This window comes from Lissotriton helveticus, chromosome 4_2 (genome assembly GCF_964261635.1).
Source record: "Lissotriton helveticus chromosome 4_2, aLisHel1.1, whole genome shotgun sequence".
Taxonomy (NCBI): Eukaryota; Metazoa; Chordata; class Amphibia; order Caudata; family Salamandridae; genus Lissotriton; species Lissotriton helveticus.
The window spans coordinates 14,928,269-14,944,634 of NC_136064.1; the positions used below are offsets into that span (position 1 = coordinate 14,928,269).

The 16,366-nt window shown below is 41.8% G+C and overlaps 1 protein-coding gene across 1 annotated transcript in view; it reads right to left on the reverse strand.

Moving 5' to 3' along the window:
• LAS1L (LAS1 like ribosome biogenesis factor) overlaps positions 1-16,366 on the reverse strand; it is a 384,388-nt gene that overhangs the window by 162,931 nt on the left and 205,091 nt on the right. The window contains exons 9-10 of the mRNA XM_078640120.1: positions 14,477-14,692; positions 9,026-9,167 (exon numbers count right to left, since the gene is read on the reverse strand). Of these exons, the coding sequence (XP_078496246.1) occupies positions 9,026-9,167; positions 14,477-14,692 (358 nt within the window). The remainder of the gene's footprint in view (positions 1-9,025; positions 9,168-14,476; positions 14,693-16,366) is intronic.

Here is a 16,366-nt window from a genome sequence, read left to right on the forward strand (position 1 = left end):
GATCTGCCTGAACCCTTTTTCATCAATATCTCAAATGACATCACTGATGACATCACTGATGACATCATCCACGTGACAATCACATACACCTTTTCATACACTATTACAATTTTTCATCACTGTTTGTAAAATACAGAGTATCATATTTAAATCCATTGTCACAGCAATACAAGTATCTAAAAATCCACTCAGTGATTCATAGATGTATACACACATCTAATCACTTACCTATGGATTCACTCATACATGCTGTCAATGAACAATAGAACACTATCAAAAATACTTATACATCTATATTAAACAACAGCACGCATCCTATTCACATATGAAGTCATCCTACTCACTTATGCAAACAATGGATCATACTTACATATTTACTTAGCAAAACACTTATACAAACACCACTTCTTCTATTCATTTAGATAGTAAGTCATACTTAGTGAATTATAAAATCATTATTACAAGTATACAGTTATCCATACAGTCACTAACACAATCATTGTGTCTTATGTATACTTATTTATATACAACAACTGACACATACACTGCCTTTTATTTTTCTAGTTTGTTGGACCTGTACCTTTGAGAAATATATTTGCTCATCACCACACCCATAAACAGATTCCCTCACCCAAACTGTTAGAACATGTAGTTTTAACTTCATATATCTACTGAATCAACTATTCACACATCTTTGGACAGTCACACACCCCCCACCGAACCACACACACTTTCACACTCCCGTACAAATACTCAGTTAACTAATCAATAACTAATATAGACTTTCACATAGCTAGTAACCAACTGTAGAATCAGTTTACACAACAACTGACAAAGTGATACAGATATTCACACAGTTTAGTCACTATCCACTATATTTAGTGAGACATTATAAATTGGTCAAGTAAACAGTCAATTACACTGCTACTAAATCCTCCATCCAAATATTTATTTATATATATATCCACTCATTCTTCAATGTAAATTGCTATATATATAATGCATATTTAAATAACGAAGCAAACCACATTCACTGGATGATGTCATCAGTGATGTCATCAGTGATGTTATTTGAGATGTCATCAGTGATGTCACTGACCATGTCATGAATGATCTAATTAATATGTGACATCAGCAGTGGATTGCGGGTGCGCGAAATATAGTTAGTACAACTAACTATATAGGAGCAATTTCATTGGTTTTGTATGAGTAAAACGTCCAGCTAACTATAACACCACTAAAACTTATAGTTTTTTGAGTGAATTTCAAAGGTTTTTTAAAAACTAATTCCTAACTATATAACTCCTGAACCCAATGGTTTTTTCAGTGAATATATATATATATATATATATATATATATATATATATATATATATATATGTATATATATATATGTATATATATATGTATAAATATCTACAGATATATAGTCAACGTACATATATATGGAGTTGCAAACTTACCTGGACTATATTTTTAGCCTCGCTATTGACAAAATACTTTGTCCCACAATATTTTTGGGTACGATATTCTGTAACATTTTAATACATGTGATGTCATTGACAGACAATTTTCCACCACCGCGATGGCCATGCAGTGGTTAGGAAAGGTTCGGATCCTTACTGGAGATACTCAGCAACCAGGCTATCAATCGCAGCAATAACAGTATTTGAGGGTGCCTCATACCCAACATCGAGGGAAAAGAGATTCAGCGTTCAATGGAGCCTCCTGCATGGTGGTTGAGACCGATGGGATAGTGCTGGATACTACCAATGGATTTGTCTGATGAGATCAAAGACGACCATTTTAGTTCTGTGCTGCTTCAATTTGAAAATTAGCTTTAGGAGGAGAGTAATTAGCAGAAAATAATACAGATGAGCTTCTGCTTAGTATATGAAACGGGTACTGTGCTTAGAGTTTACCTCTGGAAACGTGGCATGAACATGGACTCTTGAAACGTTGCTTCGCTTGCTGTGACAGAACGGTTTGAGATCGGTTGTCCTCCATTTGGAGGCAACGTCTTCATGCACCCTGCCATGCAGAATTCATCTACCATCTTCTATGAGATGCATGTACAATATTTCCAAGGCTGGTAGGTGAATTTCCAAGATCTGGCCATCTCAAGGAAGCAGTCGATGTCAAACGTTCATAGCGGTCCTAAAGAGGGTCTTGGATGTTCTCCCTCACTGTTTGTGAAGGTTGTTTACTGGTGTAGTGCTGCCCGTTTGTATTAACTTAGAGCCCAATGTTATGAAGGGTAAGAGCAGTTAGTTCCATGATACTTTTATGGTATGGCTGGTATGACTTTGCAGGTGTTGACTATTATACTTGCACCGTCGGTTGCTCCACCTGAGGGCCCCAAACATTTACTCAACTGTCAGTAAGAGCAGACTAGAAAGGATATCTGGAAGGGAAAGCTCCCGAGCATTCGCTTTCTTTGGCAGCACCACGAAAATGACTGCAGGGAACAACTAGTCTGTCCCTACATTGTTCCGATGTCCGCACCACTGATCTTCTAGAAAGACACTTGCATAATGGCATCATGCTTATTCTGGAAGCAGGGACTTACGTAAAGTTTAATGGTCCCACTCTTTTTTTCTTATAGTAGGCCCCAATTGCATCTTAGTTACCTTGTTTTCCCGATTTATGCAGAATAATTGTCATGTCTGCCATTGGCGCAGAAGTCGTCTGTCCTTATTTTTCTCGGATCGGTGAAAGAGTCAAGTTATTTGGCTAATGGAATAGATTTAACACCTGATGTGACATCTGAGACAAGTGTCAAATAGGAGCAAATACAGAAATGTAGCCAAAATAGTGCTTTCTGAATTGACGTCCTTTCTCCTTATATGTTCACAAGAAACCCTCTGGAATGCACACCTTGATGCACATAATTTATGTCAGAAATTCCAATCTGTGCTAAGGTTTAGTATATAAGGGCTGCCACTCGACCATTTGTCAGTAGAGGTCGTTCACCCAGATAATCGCCCGAGATTCTGCCAGACACGGTGTCACCTACTGCTAGGGCACTACGAAGATGCTACATCTCACGTGACGCTGATAAAGCAGAGTTCCGGAGGAAGGCCGCTATCGCAGTGTGATTGCCCTTCGCAGGGAACACTGCCTTCTTGCTTCCAACACATTTAGCGTATTTGCATTGAGCCTTGTTCACCTGTGTCACTCGTGGGAGGGAAAGCAAACTTCATAGAACTACGCCAAAGCCGTACTTCATTCAACAGGACTATGAAGATAGCAGTCTACTTTGTTATTAAGTGAGAAAACCAGTCTGGTTCTATGCTGAGGATATGCTATAGTTAAAGACGTGTTCAGTGCAAAAAGACAGCTTGTCCTCTGAAGATTGTGCTTCTACAAATCATGATCCAGTCCTGCTCTCAGGTGTTGATAACCTAGACTGGTGTGATTGATGTCTTAATGGCAAAGAGTGCCTCGATCCTGAGACGCCTGCAGAAAAAACTCTCAATGCCCTCAACGTTGGAAATGGAGCAGTCAAGGCCCTCCATTTCTGATTCCACCATATTAAAGTGAAGTGGGAACGAATACGATGGTGAACTATATCACACTCCTGAATGGCAAAGTGGAAAAAACAAAGCTCACAAGCTGTAAGTTGAACTATTCCAGATGTCTATCCTCCTTAGGAGGGGCACAGTGGGACAAACGACAGAGGAAAAGAGACTTTCTTCAGGAAAAAAAAGAATGGATTTGGAACTTGACACTCTAAAAAGATACGTGAAGCCACAAGTTTAATTAAAAAAATCTCAGCACAAAGCAGAAAGTAGAAAAAATACTTGCCTCACTAATACTCCTGTGTATCCTTAAGCCATGGGGCATCAGCATTCCCTAGAGAAGCCATGTAAAAATCTGCTCATGTAAGAGGTGGCCACTACATACTACACTCCTTGGTCTGGTTTTCTTTTTGGGGACCCATTAAAGTGGATATCCAACTTTTAATAGTGTCAAATGGTAAGTGTATTTTAATAAAAGAGAAAATAATTGCTCATAAAGACGTTTTCTGGATGAGATAACTTTCAAAAACATACATTTTACCTTTAACATTTCTTCCAGTATAGAGGAAAAGATATTCAAATGATGTTGAACATCAAAGAAGAACCCACAACGAAGAACCCCCATTTCCACTTCGCTCCTAGAAGTCAGTAAAGAGCTGAAGACACCTCTACAAATAGGAGTACTGTGCCAGTCATCAACAAGGACCCTCCAGCTCCCACCGCTCACCTGTGACCACCATGGAATGGCCCCACTATACTTTTCACACCAATGCTTGGCGTACACCATCTCAAATCATCTACCAAACCCTTCTTCATGCATCACACTCCTTTGCAGGTCATCATGTACAATCAAGTATGTATTTATTTATATATAAAGTTGTTGTAACTTGAAATGAATTGTTGGGGAGTAGTACTAACTGCTGCCACATAGAAAGCAGCAGTTGGGCTGAGGTAACATTGGGCTGCAAAGCCATTATTTATCAGGCAAATCTTTCTTTTAGAGAAGTCACTGTGGGCACAGATGCAGGCACCACAACCACGCAGTAAGGGGTCCGCTTGTGTTATATTGACAACCAGGTCTGAGGATCCTACCTACCTCAAGCACCAAGAACATTACCAGCCTTCTGCCAAACTGTGACTAAGAGACAACCAAGACATAACTGGGAAAATGCCTGTACAAAACTTTGCTTTCTTCCCTTTACCACAACATACTGAATTTGCTGGAGGACTTCTATTCTTTACTCCCTTAGCCAATGAAGAGAGGTGCCCTGATATTAATAAAGGGGCGTGAAGGAGTATGAAGCAATTCTGAGACTCGATCCTCTTTTCTCCTCTTGTTCCCACACTCCTTTCAGCTCCTTAGGGTCATGTTGTCCTGACTCATACCTAGGGCCAGAGAGGAATTACTGTTATTATGTGAACTTGCCTCAGGGAACATCTTTACAGGGGGAGGGATACCCTTGTTCAGTGCTGTCTCCAAAACTGGCTTGCAATCTACTACAGCAATAACTATGGTTAGCACATACAGACTTAGGAACCTGCCTATAAATACACGTGGAAACACATACACTCTCTCTCTCATCACAACTCTAACTCTCGCAGCACCTTTCAGCGAGCATAGTATAACAGACAAGCTTCTCTAGAACATAACAAGAATTGGGAAAATCAACTACAAATTATTAAGAGAATACAAAAGTTTCTCTCTTTTTGAACTGAGCAAGCACACAACATTGACATCTGAAGTAACCTAAAAAAAAAGGGTACTACAGCTTACCTTTCTTATCACAACCACCTTCATCTTATAATCCCGTTTTCACATAAGAAACATTTGTACATCTTAGAGGGTCACAGAATTAGTAAGCACTTTGATTTCACCAATATTTGATAAGGTATCCATGGAAATTCTACGATTCTAGCAGGGAGATGGAAGGTTTTCCCCTTTTAAGAGGAAAGTATTCTACCATTTGTAACAAGCATTAGCAAAGGTAATTAGTCTCTCTACTTAGCTGCCAATGCAGACTTAGTGACTGTGCCAAAGCTTTTTGTCAATGATGTTGCATATCAGAAAAATGGGCAAAATGCGCAATGACATGTATACAAATCATCTCTCAGGTGCGTATACACCTCACTGTTACTGCAGCTCAGTGTGATGTCGTATACAAGTAACATAACTTTTTTTTTTTTCGTGGTCAGTCAAATAGCTCACATTGTACACATTGTATATACAGAGTTACAATGGCTTTGCATACATTAAGGTGTATACACAAATATGTAGCACATTGCTGCCTTGAGGGGCATTGAATTATAGGTCCAACCGCTTGCATAAAAACACCACACCCGTACCATCATGAAACTAATTAAGGAGCACTGGGCCGACAATTGTACATATATGTGCTTATGGACCATGCTATTGCCCATCCGTAGGATTCTATGGGTCAGACACCCCACGCATCCTACCGCGACTGTGAGCTAGCCCATGATTATAAACAGTCTTTTGTTTGCGTGGAGAGAAGATATTGCACTAGTGGGTCCCAGAAGTCATGTGGCCGAGAGGGTTGGGGTATGTCTTTTGCATACGTGGCTAACTGTGTTTTACATATAACATGTCCCTGATCCAGTCTGTGTGCTTCAGTGTCTGTTTACTGCACCATGTTATCGCTATCCTTCTCTTAGCCAGCAGTAGTGACACCGCCAAGAACTTACGTCTACACGCTTGTTTGATCTTATAGATACACAAAAGGCACAACAGGGGTGTATTTGGAACACACTCCCCCAAACATATGTGTGAGAGTGTCAGTGACCGCCTGCCAGTATGATTGGAGTATTGTACACGCCCAGGCCATGTGTAAGAAGTCTGCTTTGGGGGCTTGGCATCTGTGGCACCTGTCATCAGCCCGTATGCATTCTGTTGCTTGGATGTATAGTATACCTGCTGTATGAACTTAAAATGTATGATTTTCAAGTTGCAGTTAGATGTGAGCAGCTGTAGTTGCGTACACCCGTAACCCCAGTCTTCTTTAGGAATATTTTTGCCCAGTGTTGCCTCCCATCTAGCTAGGGGTCTGTCCAGTGCGCAGAACTGTTCACGTTGTGACGTGGTGTATAGTTTAGTAACTAGGCGTTGTCGCGTGGCGGATGTCAGGAGTGTCTGTAGCGCATTGTGCGTTGGTAGTTCAGATGGGAAGGAGGGATACAGGGCCCTGACCGCCATACGCAGCCGAAAACTTTTAAGGTAGTGCGATATGCACTCAAGGCTGAGTCATCCCGTGATATGTATTCCTTGTTTAGGAAAACATCCCCAATAGTTCGGAGTCCCATCTCATGTAGTTCCTGTGCAATTTTCTGCTCCTGCGTCACCGCGAGTTGTGGATGATGTCGAAGGACAAGCAACATCACTTACATGCATATGGTATGACGTGAGCATCTTTTTATTTTTATTTAGTGTTTCAAGGTGGCAGATGCATTTCTTGAGGAGGTAAATAAAATTGAAAAAGAAGTTGTACAAAAAGTGCATTTTACAAAAGGAGTAGCAAACTGCAGCTGTCAGGTCCTCCACAAAAAAAAGACAAAAAAAGGAAGGTGTGGGGAGTGGGAGGGGGCAGTATGGGTAAATGGACAAACAACAGTGAAGACATGTGGAGGCACGTAAACTGTGGCAAGGTTATCGTACAAATGGATGAGGCAGCAGAGGCGGTGTACAAGGGTGCCTGAATAAAATAAAAAAGTATTCAAAAATCAAAAAGTGAAGCAAATGGGACAGAGGGAAGCAACAGAGTAGCCTTTTTTTGAAAGCTTGTGAAGGATCAACATGTAGAGGCTTGGGGCAAGAGGATGGGATGGGGAAAAACAGCACACAGAATATTAAGAAAACACATGCTCTCCCATGGAGTGCTAAAGGCAAAAGAGAACAAGTAGATGCCCAATTGTGAGCAGTGGAAGGACACAAGTCATCCAATAAAAAGCCTTGGCAAAGGCAATAGGTCTCAGGAATGCCCACGCTATTGGCTTTGTTTACGTGAATGTTTTTTAGGTATGTTGTCTAGCAGCACATGGCTGAAAGTTACTGAAAGCCCGGAATCAAATGATGTTTAGCCGACGCCAAGTCTCTTCGCCCTCCCATGATGAGTTTATTAAACTAACCCCTCCTAACACAAAAAAGTGCTATGACGTGGTCGCATCATTGCGCTTTTTTCAGTGACATTCAGTCCTGCTGAACAGCAGATGTGCTGCTAGACAACATGGCTAAAAGACATTCACATTGACATGGCCAATAGCTCGGGCATTGCCAAGATCTATTGGCTTTGCCAATGCTTGTTAAGTCTTGATGGGGGTCTTGCTGAACAGAAGTGGAAGTGATAGTGAGAAACAGTTGAGGAGCTGTGAGGTGAGGATGTGGCATAACATGGGAATTGGGGAAACTGGTTCGAATCTCGAGGTCGGGTGAACAATTTGTGATTCTGGGCAATTCACTTACACTTCCTTAGGCAATGAATGTCTCATTGTGTAATGCAATTGGTGAACACTGAAAGCACTCCAATACCTGGCTGGTGTTAACACTATGGGAAGGCAGACGACGGAGCGAGCGTTCAAATACCATCAGATTGTACAAAAAAAGAATCCGGTGCTGTTCATATTTTTACAACTTTTTAAGAAATGCATTTATATACACATGCATGTACTTCAGTGATATGTGTACAAGGGAGACGCCCTGAAAACATAAGTACTCTTATGGAGTGCTTGAAAAAAATGAAAAAAATAGCTCTGCAAACGAGGTGCAGTGTAAGGAGACATGCACTTGGTCCATGGGCTATAGGAGGGCCAAGCACAAGAACAGGGCATGATGCCTGCATGACATGACAAATGGCATAAAAGAAAATAAGTGACGCTGAAGTTTACCAATGGTAGGAGATGGGCGGCCTGTAGTACATAACACGTCTTTTTGAGACAGTGCATGTGTTGTTTAATCGAGACCTAAAAAGGAAGGTACGGTAGCTATGCTCCAAGGGAGGGACGGATAACTCAACAAGAGGAAGCAACGTCTTTGACTAGGAAGCAAACCAAAGAGTGGCAAGGAAGCCAACCAATGGTAAGCAACAGACTAACCCAAAGCCCAATTCAACCTTTGGTACTGTCTACAATATGACATATTTGAGAAGAAAACCCCAACACATGGACTTGAATCAGCCACCTGATGATATGCAGCCTGATAAGGACATAAGTAAAGGGTAGAACAGCCGCAAGATATGAACATTCACATGTGCAGCAGAACATGGGGCGCGTACAGCTATTCCATGCGACAAGGTGTGGGTGGGAGGAGAATACCACTGTTAATCTGTCAAGGACTGCACATTTGGTCTCAACGCCAATCTCATTGCTCAAAGATGTCCCCACTGCATTGCTTTACTCGCACCAACCTGCATCCAAATCAGCAGTACAAAGTAGGCGCAACAACACCCAACTTTTCAAATTCAAACTAAATACCACAAGAAAAAGCGTTTGTGTACCTCTGCAGCAGATGTGGCGTGGCCTGACATGGGGCTTCCAGGCATTTGTCCAAGAGTATTTTCCACTGCAGGGGAACCTTGTGATGAAACAGTGTCCACCTGTCACTTTGTTGAGTGTTGGAAAGGTATTTTCCTTTCTTCCCTGCAGTTGAGAAAAGATTATTTATAATTCTAAAAAGAAATGTCTTCCACAAGAGTAAATCCTGGCTAAACAGATAGTGTTCTAAGATGAGCACAATTCCATTAACAATGAAGAACCATATGTCATTTGGTTAAGTTTGCCATAGTAGGATAGCTTACCTACATCACAAACCCTTGGGAGAAGTTGCAACCCAATAATGACAGAAACTAGGACTTCTCTCTGTCCTCTGCTCTTTTGGTAGAAGAGCTTGAGCACCAGCCTGCACTTGCCATAGTTTCACGTGTACAGCACTTTTCACAAGTGAACGTTGAGAATCTTCACTGCAGCACTGGATTCATGGCGCGTTTGTGCGAGTACTAATTAGTCTCCTGCAACATGGAGATCTACAGTGGAGAGTGGCCCAATCTCTTGCCTGCAGGCTGAGATGAATGAAGAGGACGTTCACACAGGTACAGGGATGAAGAGTGAGTTCACAGAGGAACTGGGACTTCAGTTGAAAAGGTCAGGAGAGTCTAGGTGTTGTTTGCTGGAGGTGAAATCAGTCATAAGATACATAGATTTGGGTACAGGAGTTGGAGGAAAGCTAGATACTGGCTGATGAACAGTGTGTGGTAACGAAGAAAAGGTAAGAGTGTGTATCCATGTGTGTAGCACGGTCCGTAGATCAGGTGTTTTTGGCTGCGGAAAGGAGGAACGTGGAAAAAAAAACATTTACATTTTGGTTTAAGAAGTCAAGGAATGATTTAAGTGAATACCAGGGGGGTTCATAACCATTTCATTCTACACTGTCCCTCTGGGGTCACCTCTTTTGTCCCCATTATTTGTTCCCATCTTTGTGGGCTTCCCCTATGCCATGAATGCCTCTGGGCCTAGCTAGTATCTGAAAAGGTTGGGCTAAAGATACTGATGGGCTCTCTTCCAGTGCCAGCAGGATGGTGGTAAGCGGAGTAAGGGATGTAACTAGAAAGATCTGTAAGGGTAAACGCGGAGGCCTTGGCTGTACTGGCGTTCTCTGGCACTGGCTTGGGAGAGGTGAATAGAGTGAGATGGGTTGTGGGCTGTGCTGGGTGGCTGTTCCACAGTACCTGTGACAGATGATATATGTACCGTTGCATAGAACCTGCCTGCCTGGTAGAGAAGTAAAATACTGTTTGCCATCTTGTTTGCACTTGTGGGTCTAGTGAGCCTATTGTTGACTGATGTGCCTGGTGTCCTATAACAATATCAGCTAGCTACCCTGCTAGAATAGCACAGAAAAGTCTTCTTTGCACTGATGCAACTAATTAAGAACCTCATGTCATACACTTACGGAGATATATTACCTGCCAGTCTAATACTGGGTAGAGGAGTTCAAATCTATACGAGGAAAGACTTTCTGCTAAGAGCAAGAGAGATAAATAGATTGACACTCACATAGCCTTTGTGGAAAATGTAATCAATTACACAACATTATGAGATTGCAGATTTTTGGAGATTCTCATTTCAAGACAATAAAGAATGCACATTCACTCTACAGTTTAGAACGTAGTCTGAAGGATACCTTTTTTTATGAATGCATGGCGGATCAGCAAATTCAGCTCTCACTGCGGTCATCGTGTGAGAGCTGCAGGTCAGAAGTTCTAATCCATGCATGCTGATTCCGCATTTCATCCTTCAGAGGTCATTAAACTGAGTATCGCTACTCTTCAACACTTCAAGACAAACCCTTCCGCCTAATACCAATACACAGATGGTATTCAGATTCACCTTTGTGTTTCAGACCCTATTAACAAAGAAAACTGACAATCTTAGATAAATTCAGACAAGATCTATTTACTATCTATAACTTATTCCGATCAAAACTGAATTATTTCCCACTTCTTAAATGCCTTTCTGCCTCCAGTAAAACAAAATGGCTCAGCTCAATACATCTGCTTTGCATTTTCTATTGTTTAGTCCCCATGTTCAGTCTCATGGCTTCATTGTCGAAAACATATATCTATAGTGCTAAACTTCCCTGCTGTGCATCCTAAGAATGATATATTTTCAGAAAACTAAAGCCATCAATCCCTAACTCACACTACATAAACATAGTACATTCACTTGCTGTCATGCACCTAGAGAGAGGGAATGCAGTTCTGGTAGGCCTCCCAAGTGCATGCTGTCCAGTGGCTAAGTGGACAAATGCATCCACTCTCACGTCGCAAGTTCCCTGAGCCTTACATCCTTGTTCGAGGTTGATAAAATGAGTACCCCAAGCTGAGTAACAATACATATCTGTTATGCAGAGCCAAGCGGCCTGGAGGAGTGAATGTGTGCTTTACAAATACAGTTTATTTGCATGTTACCAGGCTCGTTTTATGCAGTAAAAAAACACTTATCACACCGGCCTGAAGCAACTCTTCTTGCTTCTTCGGGAAGCCAGGTTCAATTTCAAAATACCATGCATACTCAGAAAACCAATCTACTGTGGTTTACCCTCCTTCATGAAAGAGTACTGAAGCTGAAGAGTGGACAAAAGAATACAAGGAGCAGTTACAGAAAGATCCTAAATCCAAAAAAGCAAGATAGCAAACAGGCCTTCCCGTGGCATGCTTTTCCTGAATACCCTGACTCATCAATGTTAACCGGATCTACTGGCTTTCTATAAAGACCTGTGAACACACATTTTCAAACTGTACCTCACTGTCTGACGTCTACCAAGCAGCTCTTTCTCAGTATCTTTACTATGCTACTGTTGTATTATGTTCTCTTATTTTTTCCAAAACTGTTGTAGCTATTGCTGTAAAACGTTATTATAAACTATTCTAAAGGAATGACTGACTAACATCTACCTCATACATATTCAGAAAACTCCCCAGTAAGTTAGAGCTGGTACTAGTAGGGTGATGTGGGGACAGACCACCACGGAGGCTCAACACACCCACACTTTCTGGCAATGTCTACAAGCAGCTGCTTGAAAAGAAATTGAAAGTATTTCTCATGCAAATATAGGGCCAGAGGAAAACTATGCCACTTTATGGGTAACTTTTACACGGGTTGTAGAGGAACCTATATCTCAGTTGAAAGCAATATGTTTACTGAGTCTTATCGCTTGCTTTGCTTGGCTTGAAGACCACACACTGGACAGGGCTTTCTTCATATGAACCAAGCATAAACAATAAGGAGAAACAGAAAGATAACCATCTGCACAAACCCTAAAGATTTAGTAAATACAAGGAGGGCAGCAGTTCTGACCTGACTCTGGCCTGATCTATGAACAGAAAGCAAACATCTAGGCATAGTGCTATAACTGACTGGGCAGTGGAGGTTAGGACATCATCCAATGAGACAAATGAAGCAACTAACAATTATCGTGAAGTATACATTAACAGGGATAAAAGACAGACACGTATAACTGCTGGCATTCCACTAAGAGAGGAAGGGCAGGCAGCAGAGAAAGGTCACAACACTCCAGTCCAGGGAAGCGAACAGGGCAACAAGTTCTGTCCTGACTTCACAGTAAAGGACGAAATGATCTGCCCATCTTAGACAATCTGCATGGCAATAATACACTGTTTCCTAAGCTGAATAAGAACCTAGCTTAGCTTACAGAAAATCTTGCGAGTAACTCATATTAAGGTGTTACTCTTTGCCTTCTATCTCAGACCAGTTATGATATTTGTGGGATGTCAAGAACGGTGTTGTGACAGTCTCTTTTAGTAGTCATGTCCAGAATGAAAAAATAGAGAATACGTGTGGGACCTCTCAATGAAGAGCGTTAGGTAAACTGGTGCATGTGCAGGAGCGGATGTTTCCGCTCTGCATCTCCTGAGCATCGTGTGGATTGGTGGCCCAAACCAACTCCCAATTTTGCCCAGACGACATGCAGGAGAACCACACAAGAGATGGGTACTGTCAAGAGCTAGGCTCCTCGGAGCTGCAGCTTTATTTTCACATGAGAGAGGAGTGGATGTAGGTGCTGAGAACTATTGTAACAGAGAATAGAAGCAACTGTGGAAGAATGTGGTAGGTATCAGTAGCCTGATCCAGGTATACGTCTTCCAACAGATGGGCTAATAATGATGTACTAAACAACGGTTATCCTAAAATGAATAAAAAGAGAACGCAATGATGCAGAGCAGGTTGCACAGGATGTATGATGTAGTTTTAAAAAGGGAAATATGTGTGCCCACCGTAAAAGTCACGCCCTGCAGAAGCTGCAGACCGCAAAATGATTGAAGGAAAGCTTGTGCAAAGTTGGGGTTCTAAAATGTATGCTCTTCTAGAAGAGAGCATTGACCAATGATGTCTGACCAAAGCGATATGAAAACAACCATGCCTTCATTGTGGCAGAAGATCAGTTTCCAACAGTGGGTTGTTCCACAGAGCATTAGGTGCAGGGTATATATCCTACATGAATAGGTGATTCACCAGGAGGCTATCGCAAGGCAGTGTGGCAGGGCACACAGATATTCACACTGGCAGAAAATATGAAATGCAACACTATGGGTCTTGTTAGAAATGGGATTTTTGGTAGACTAGGGCTTGCGCTAAAGCCAGGCAGGAACCACCACTCTAGTCAGGATAAGGGAGTTACAAAATAACCCCTGCTCACCCCCTTCGTAGCTTGGCACGAGCAGTCAGGCTTATCTTAGAGGCAGTGTGCAAAGCATTTGTACATAACCAACAGACCAATCCATAACACAATTTACCACAGGAGCACTTGCACTTTACCACTGATCAGCAGTGAGAAAAGTGCGCAGAAACACTACGCCAGCAAAAACAGAGTCAAAACCGAGAGGTCAGAAACCAAAAACTCTGGGGAAACACGCAAAAAGATGTTCTTTCAACTGGACTCATGGTCTCTGAATGCCACCATACAGGGCGATCAATGGCGTCAGATGAGGTTTCCCTTTGTTTCTCAGTCTGTCATTTCCTTCCTTCATCCCAACCACCTCTCTTACTGTCATTTATGCTCAATTTCAAGACCTACTGCTGCTTTCTAGCAGAAGACTGGGCACAATATACATACCACTGCGTCTTGGATGAGCTGTTGGGAGAGGGGCGTTCTAGCACTAGAAAGCTTTTACATACAAGGTACTACCTCCCTAGGAGGGAAAATATTGTGCAACAAAATTGCCGTTTGGAGTCACATCGCTACTCATATAATCCAATTTTTGTTTGGAATTCACAGGCAGTTTCAGTGATTTACCAAGAAATCCCAAGCTGGGTGAATTAATTTATTCTGTAAAATACCACAAAGTAAGAAAATATCAATACGTCGGATGCTCTCAAAGCAGCTAAAAATAAAGGGTGAGAAAAGGCCGGAAACTCTGAATCGGACTCACCAGCTTTACGGTTAGCTGCAAGCATCTCAGAGATCCAGCACGCGAGGAACTGTGGTCGTATCCCCAGCATGGACTCGTTGCAACACAATCGGAGCTCAGCAAAGAGCTTCTCCAGGATGATCTGAGTGAAAGACTGCGAATGGAGCCCCTTCAGCAGCTGCTGCCAAAATCTGTAAAACGTGCGCGGGATCTTCAAGTTCATAAGTTCTTGGTTGTCTGATGACAAAAAAACACGAAGACAAGATCAATACCAGTTGAATATGCAGAACAGAACATCTGGTGCTACGTTCGTTTTAGATTGCAGAAATAAATGCAGATGGCAAACAACTTATTCCTGGCAATGTACATGGTCATTAACCGCTATAAACTGAAATGAAGGAAAAGAGCAAATAATGAGATAATTCTCAAGCCAAGACAGTTAAATGAAACAAACCCAAAGACATTGGAAAGAAAACTATCTTTCCCAATATAGTAATGCCTTGCCATCTGCAGCATTCAAAGAAGGCGAAAGTTACAATCCAGTACATAAAAGACAAGTCAAATTTCAAAGGTCTGCTTCCGGCGCGAAGATATGCGACAACACCAAGGAACAGTCCACTGTGACCACTCAATACCACTGAAGACTATTCATCCTCTGCTATATGCATTACAATTTCCAGCGGGGTGTTCATGGTTCACAGGCAAACACTAACAGAGGAAGCTGATGAAAAAGTGACTTACCTTCAATAATGATTTTGTGCTGGATATTACATCTTCTTGCAGATCCAGCTCCTTATAAATATCTTCCAGGCACCAGACTGGAACCGGAAAACTATTTTCTCAGCAATAGCTCTTCAGTGCCGCCAAGCAAGGCTCCTTACTGGAGCACTGATAATCAGTTTCTTGTATTTTGTCTGCACCCAATCAAGGCATGTAAAGAGGAACTGAGACAGATTCTATAATAGCCACAATAACAGCAGAAGCTAATCTGCAGATCTTGGGTGCTACCTAGTAATGGCTCTCACATGGGAGCTAGCAGGGTAGTGAAGAAGTCGAATATACTATCCAACAGGACTATCAATACCTAAGGTAATTAATTGTTTCTTCCAATGAACACTTCTTGCCACAAATTTATCACTGGAAACACTCTTTGGTACGCGATATTTACATCGCAGTGCCTTAACCATGGATTTTTACCACACATTTGTTTAGCACGTATAGGCCTTTACCTCATATATCTTTACCATGCATTTAAGGTAAGTACGGGGGGGAAGTGGTGGGGTCTTACCCCAAAAAGATTAAAAAAAATATTTATATTTAAACTTACCTTAGTAATGCATGGTAATGGCATGCAAGGTAAAAGCATATGTGTTCTAAACAAATGTGGGGTAACAAATGCGTTTTAAAATCATGCAATGTTTTTACCAGCGTTGTACTGTCATACAACTATTCATCACATGATGAACAAGACTCAAAGCAATACCTTCTAAGAGGTGGGAGTGAATACTGCTGGCTAACTAACGACAGCACAAAGCATAGCTCTGGCAAAGTATCTATTGCTACGTGCTTGAGCCACGAGACAGTAATGTTTTGCAAAGGTGTGAAAAGAAGACCAAGTGGCTACGCTATAAACAGCCACTAGGACACCCGATGGGGAGTACAGTAGAAGCTGCCATTGCCCTTGTGGAGTGTGCGCAAATGAGCACGAGGATCTATCTTAGCCAGGCCTCGCACAAGGTGACCCAATATGAAATTGTACTTTTGCAGACAGCATTATCTTTAATGGCACCAGCGAAGCCCACAAACGTCGACTTTGTCTAGTCCATTAACAGGGAACTATGTTGTAGTCCTTCACAGTTGCTATTAATGAAACTTAAGCAGTGACTATCCGCCTTGTGAAAGAATGCAGAA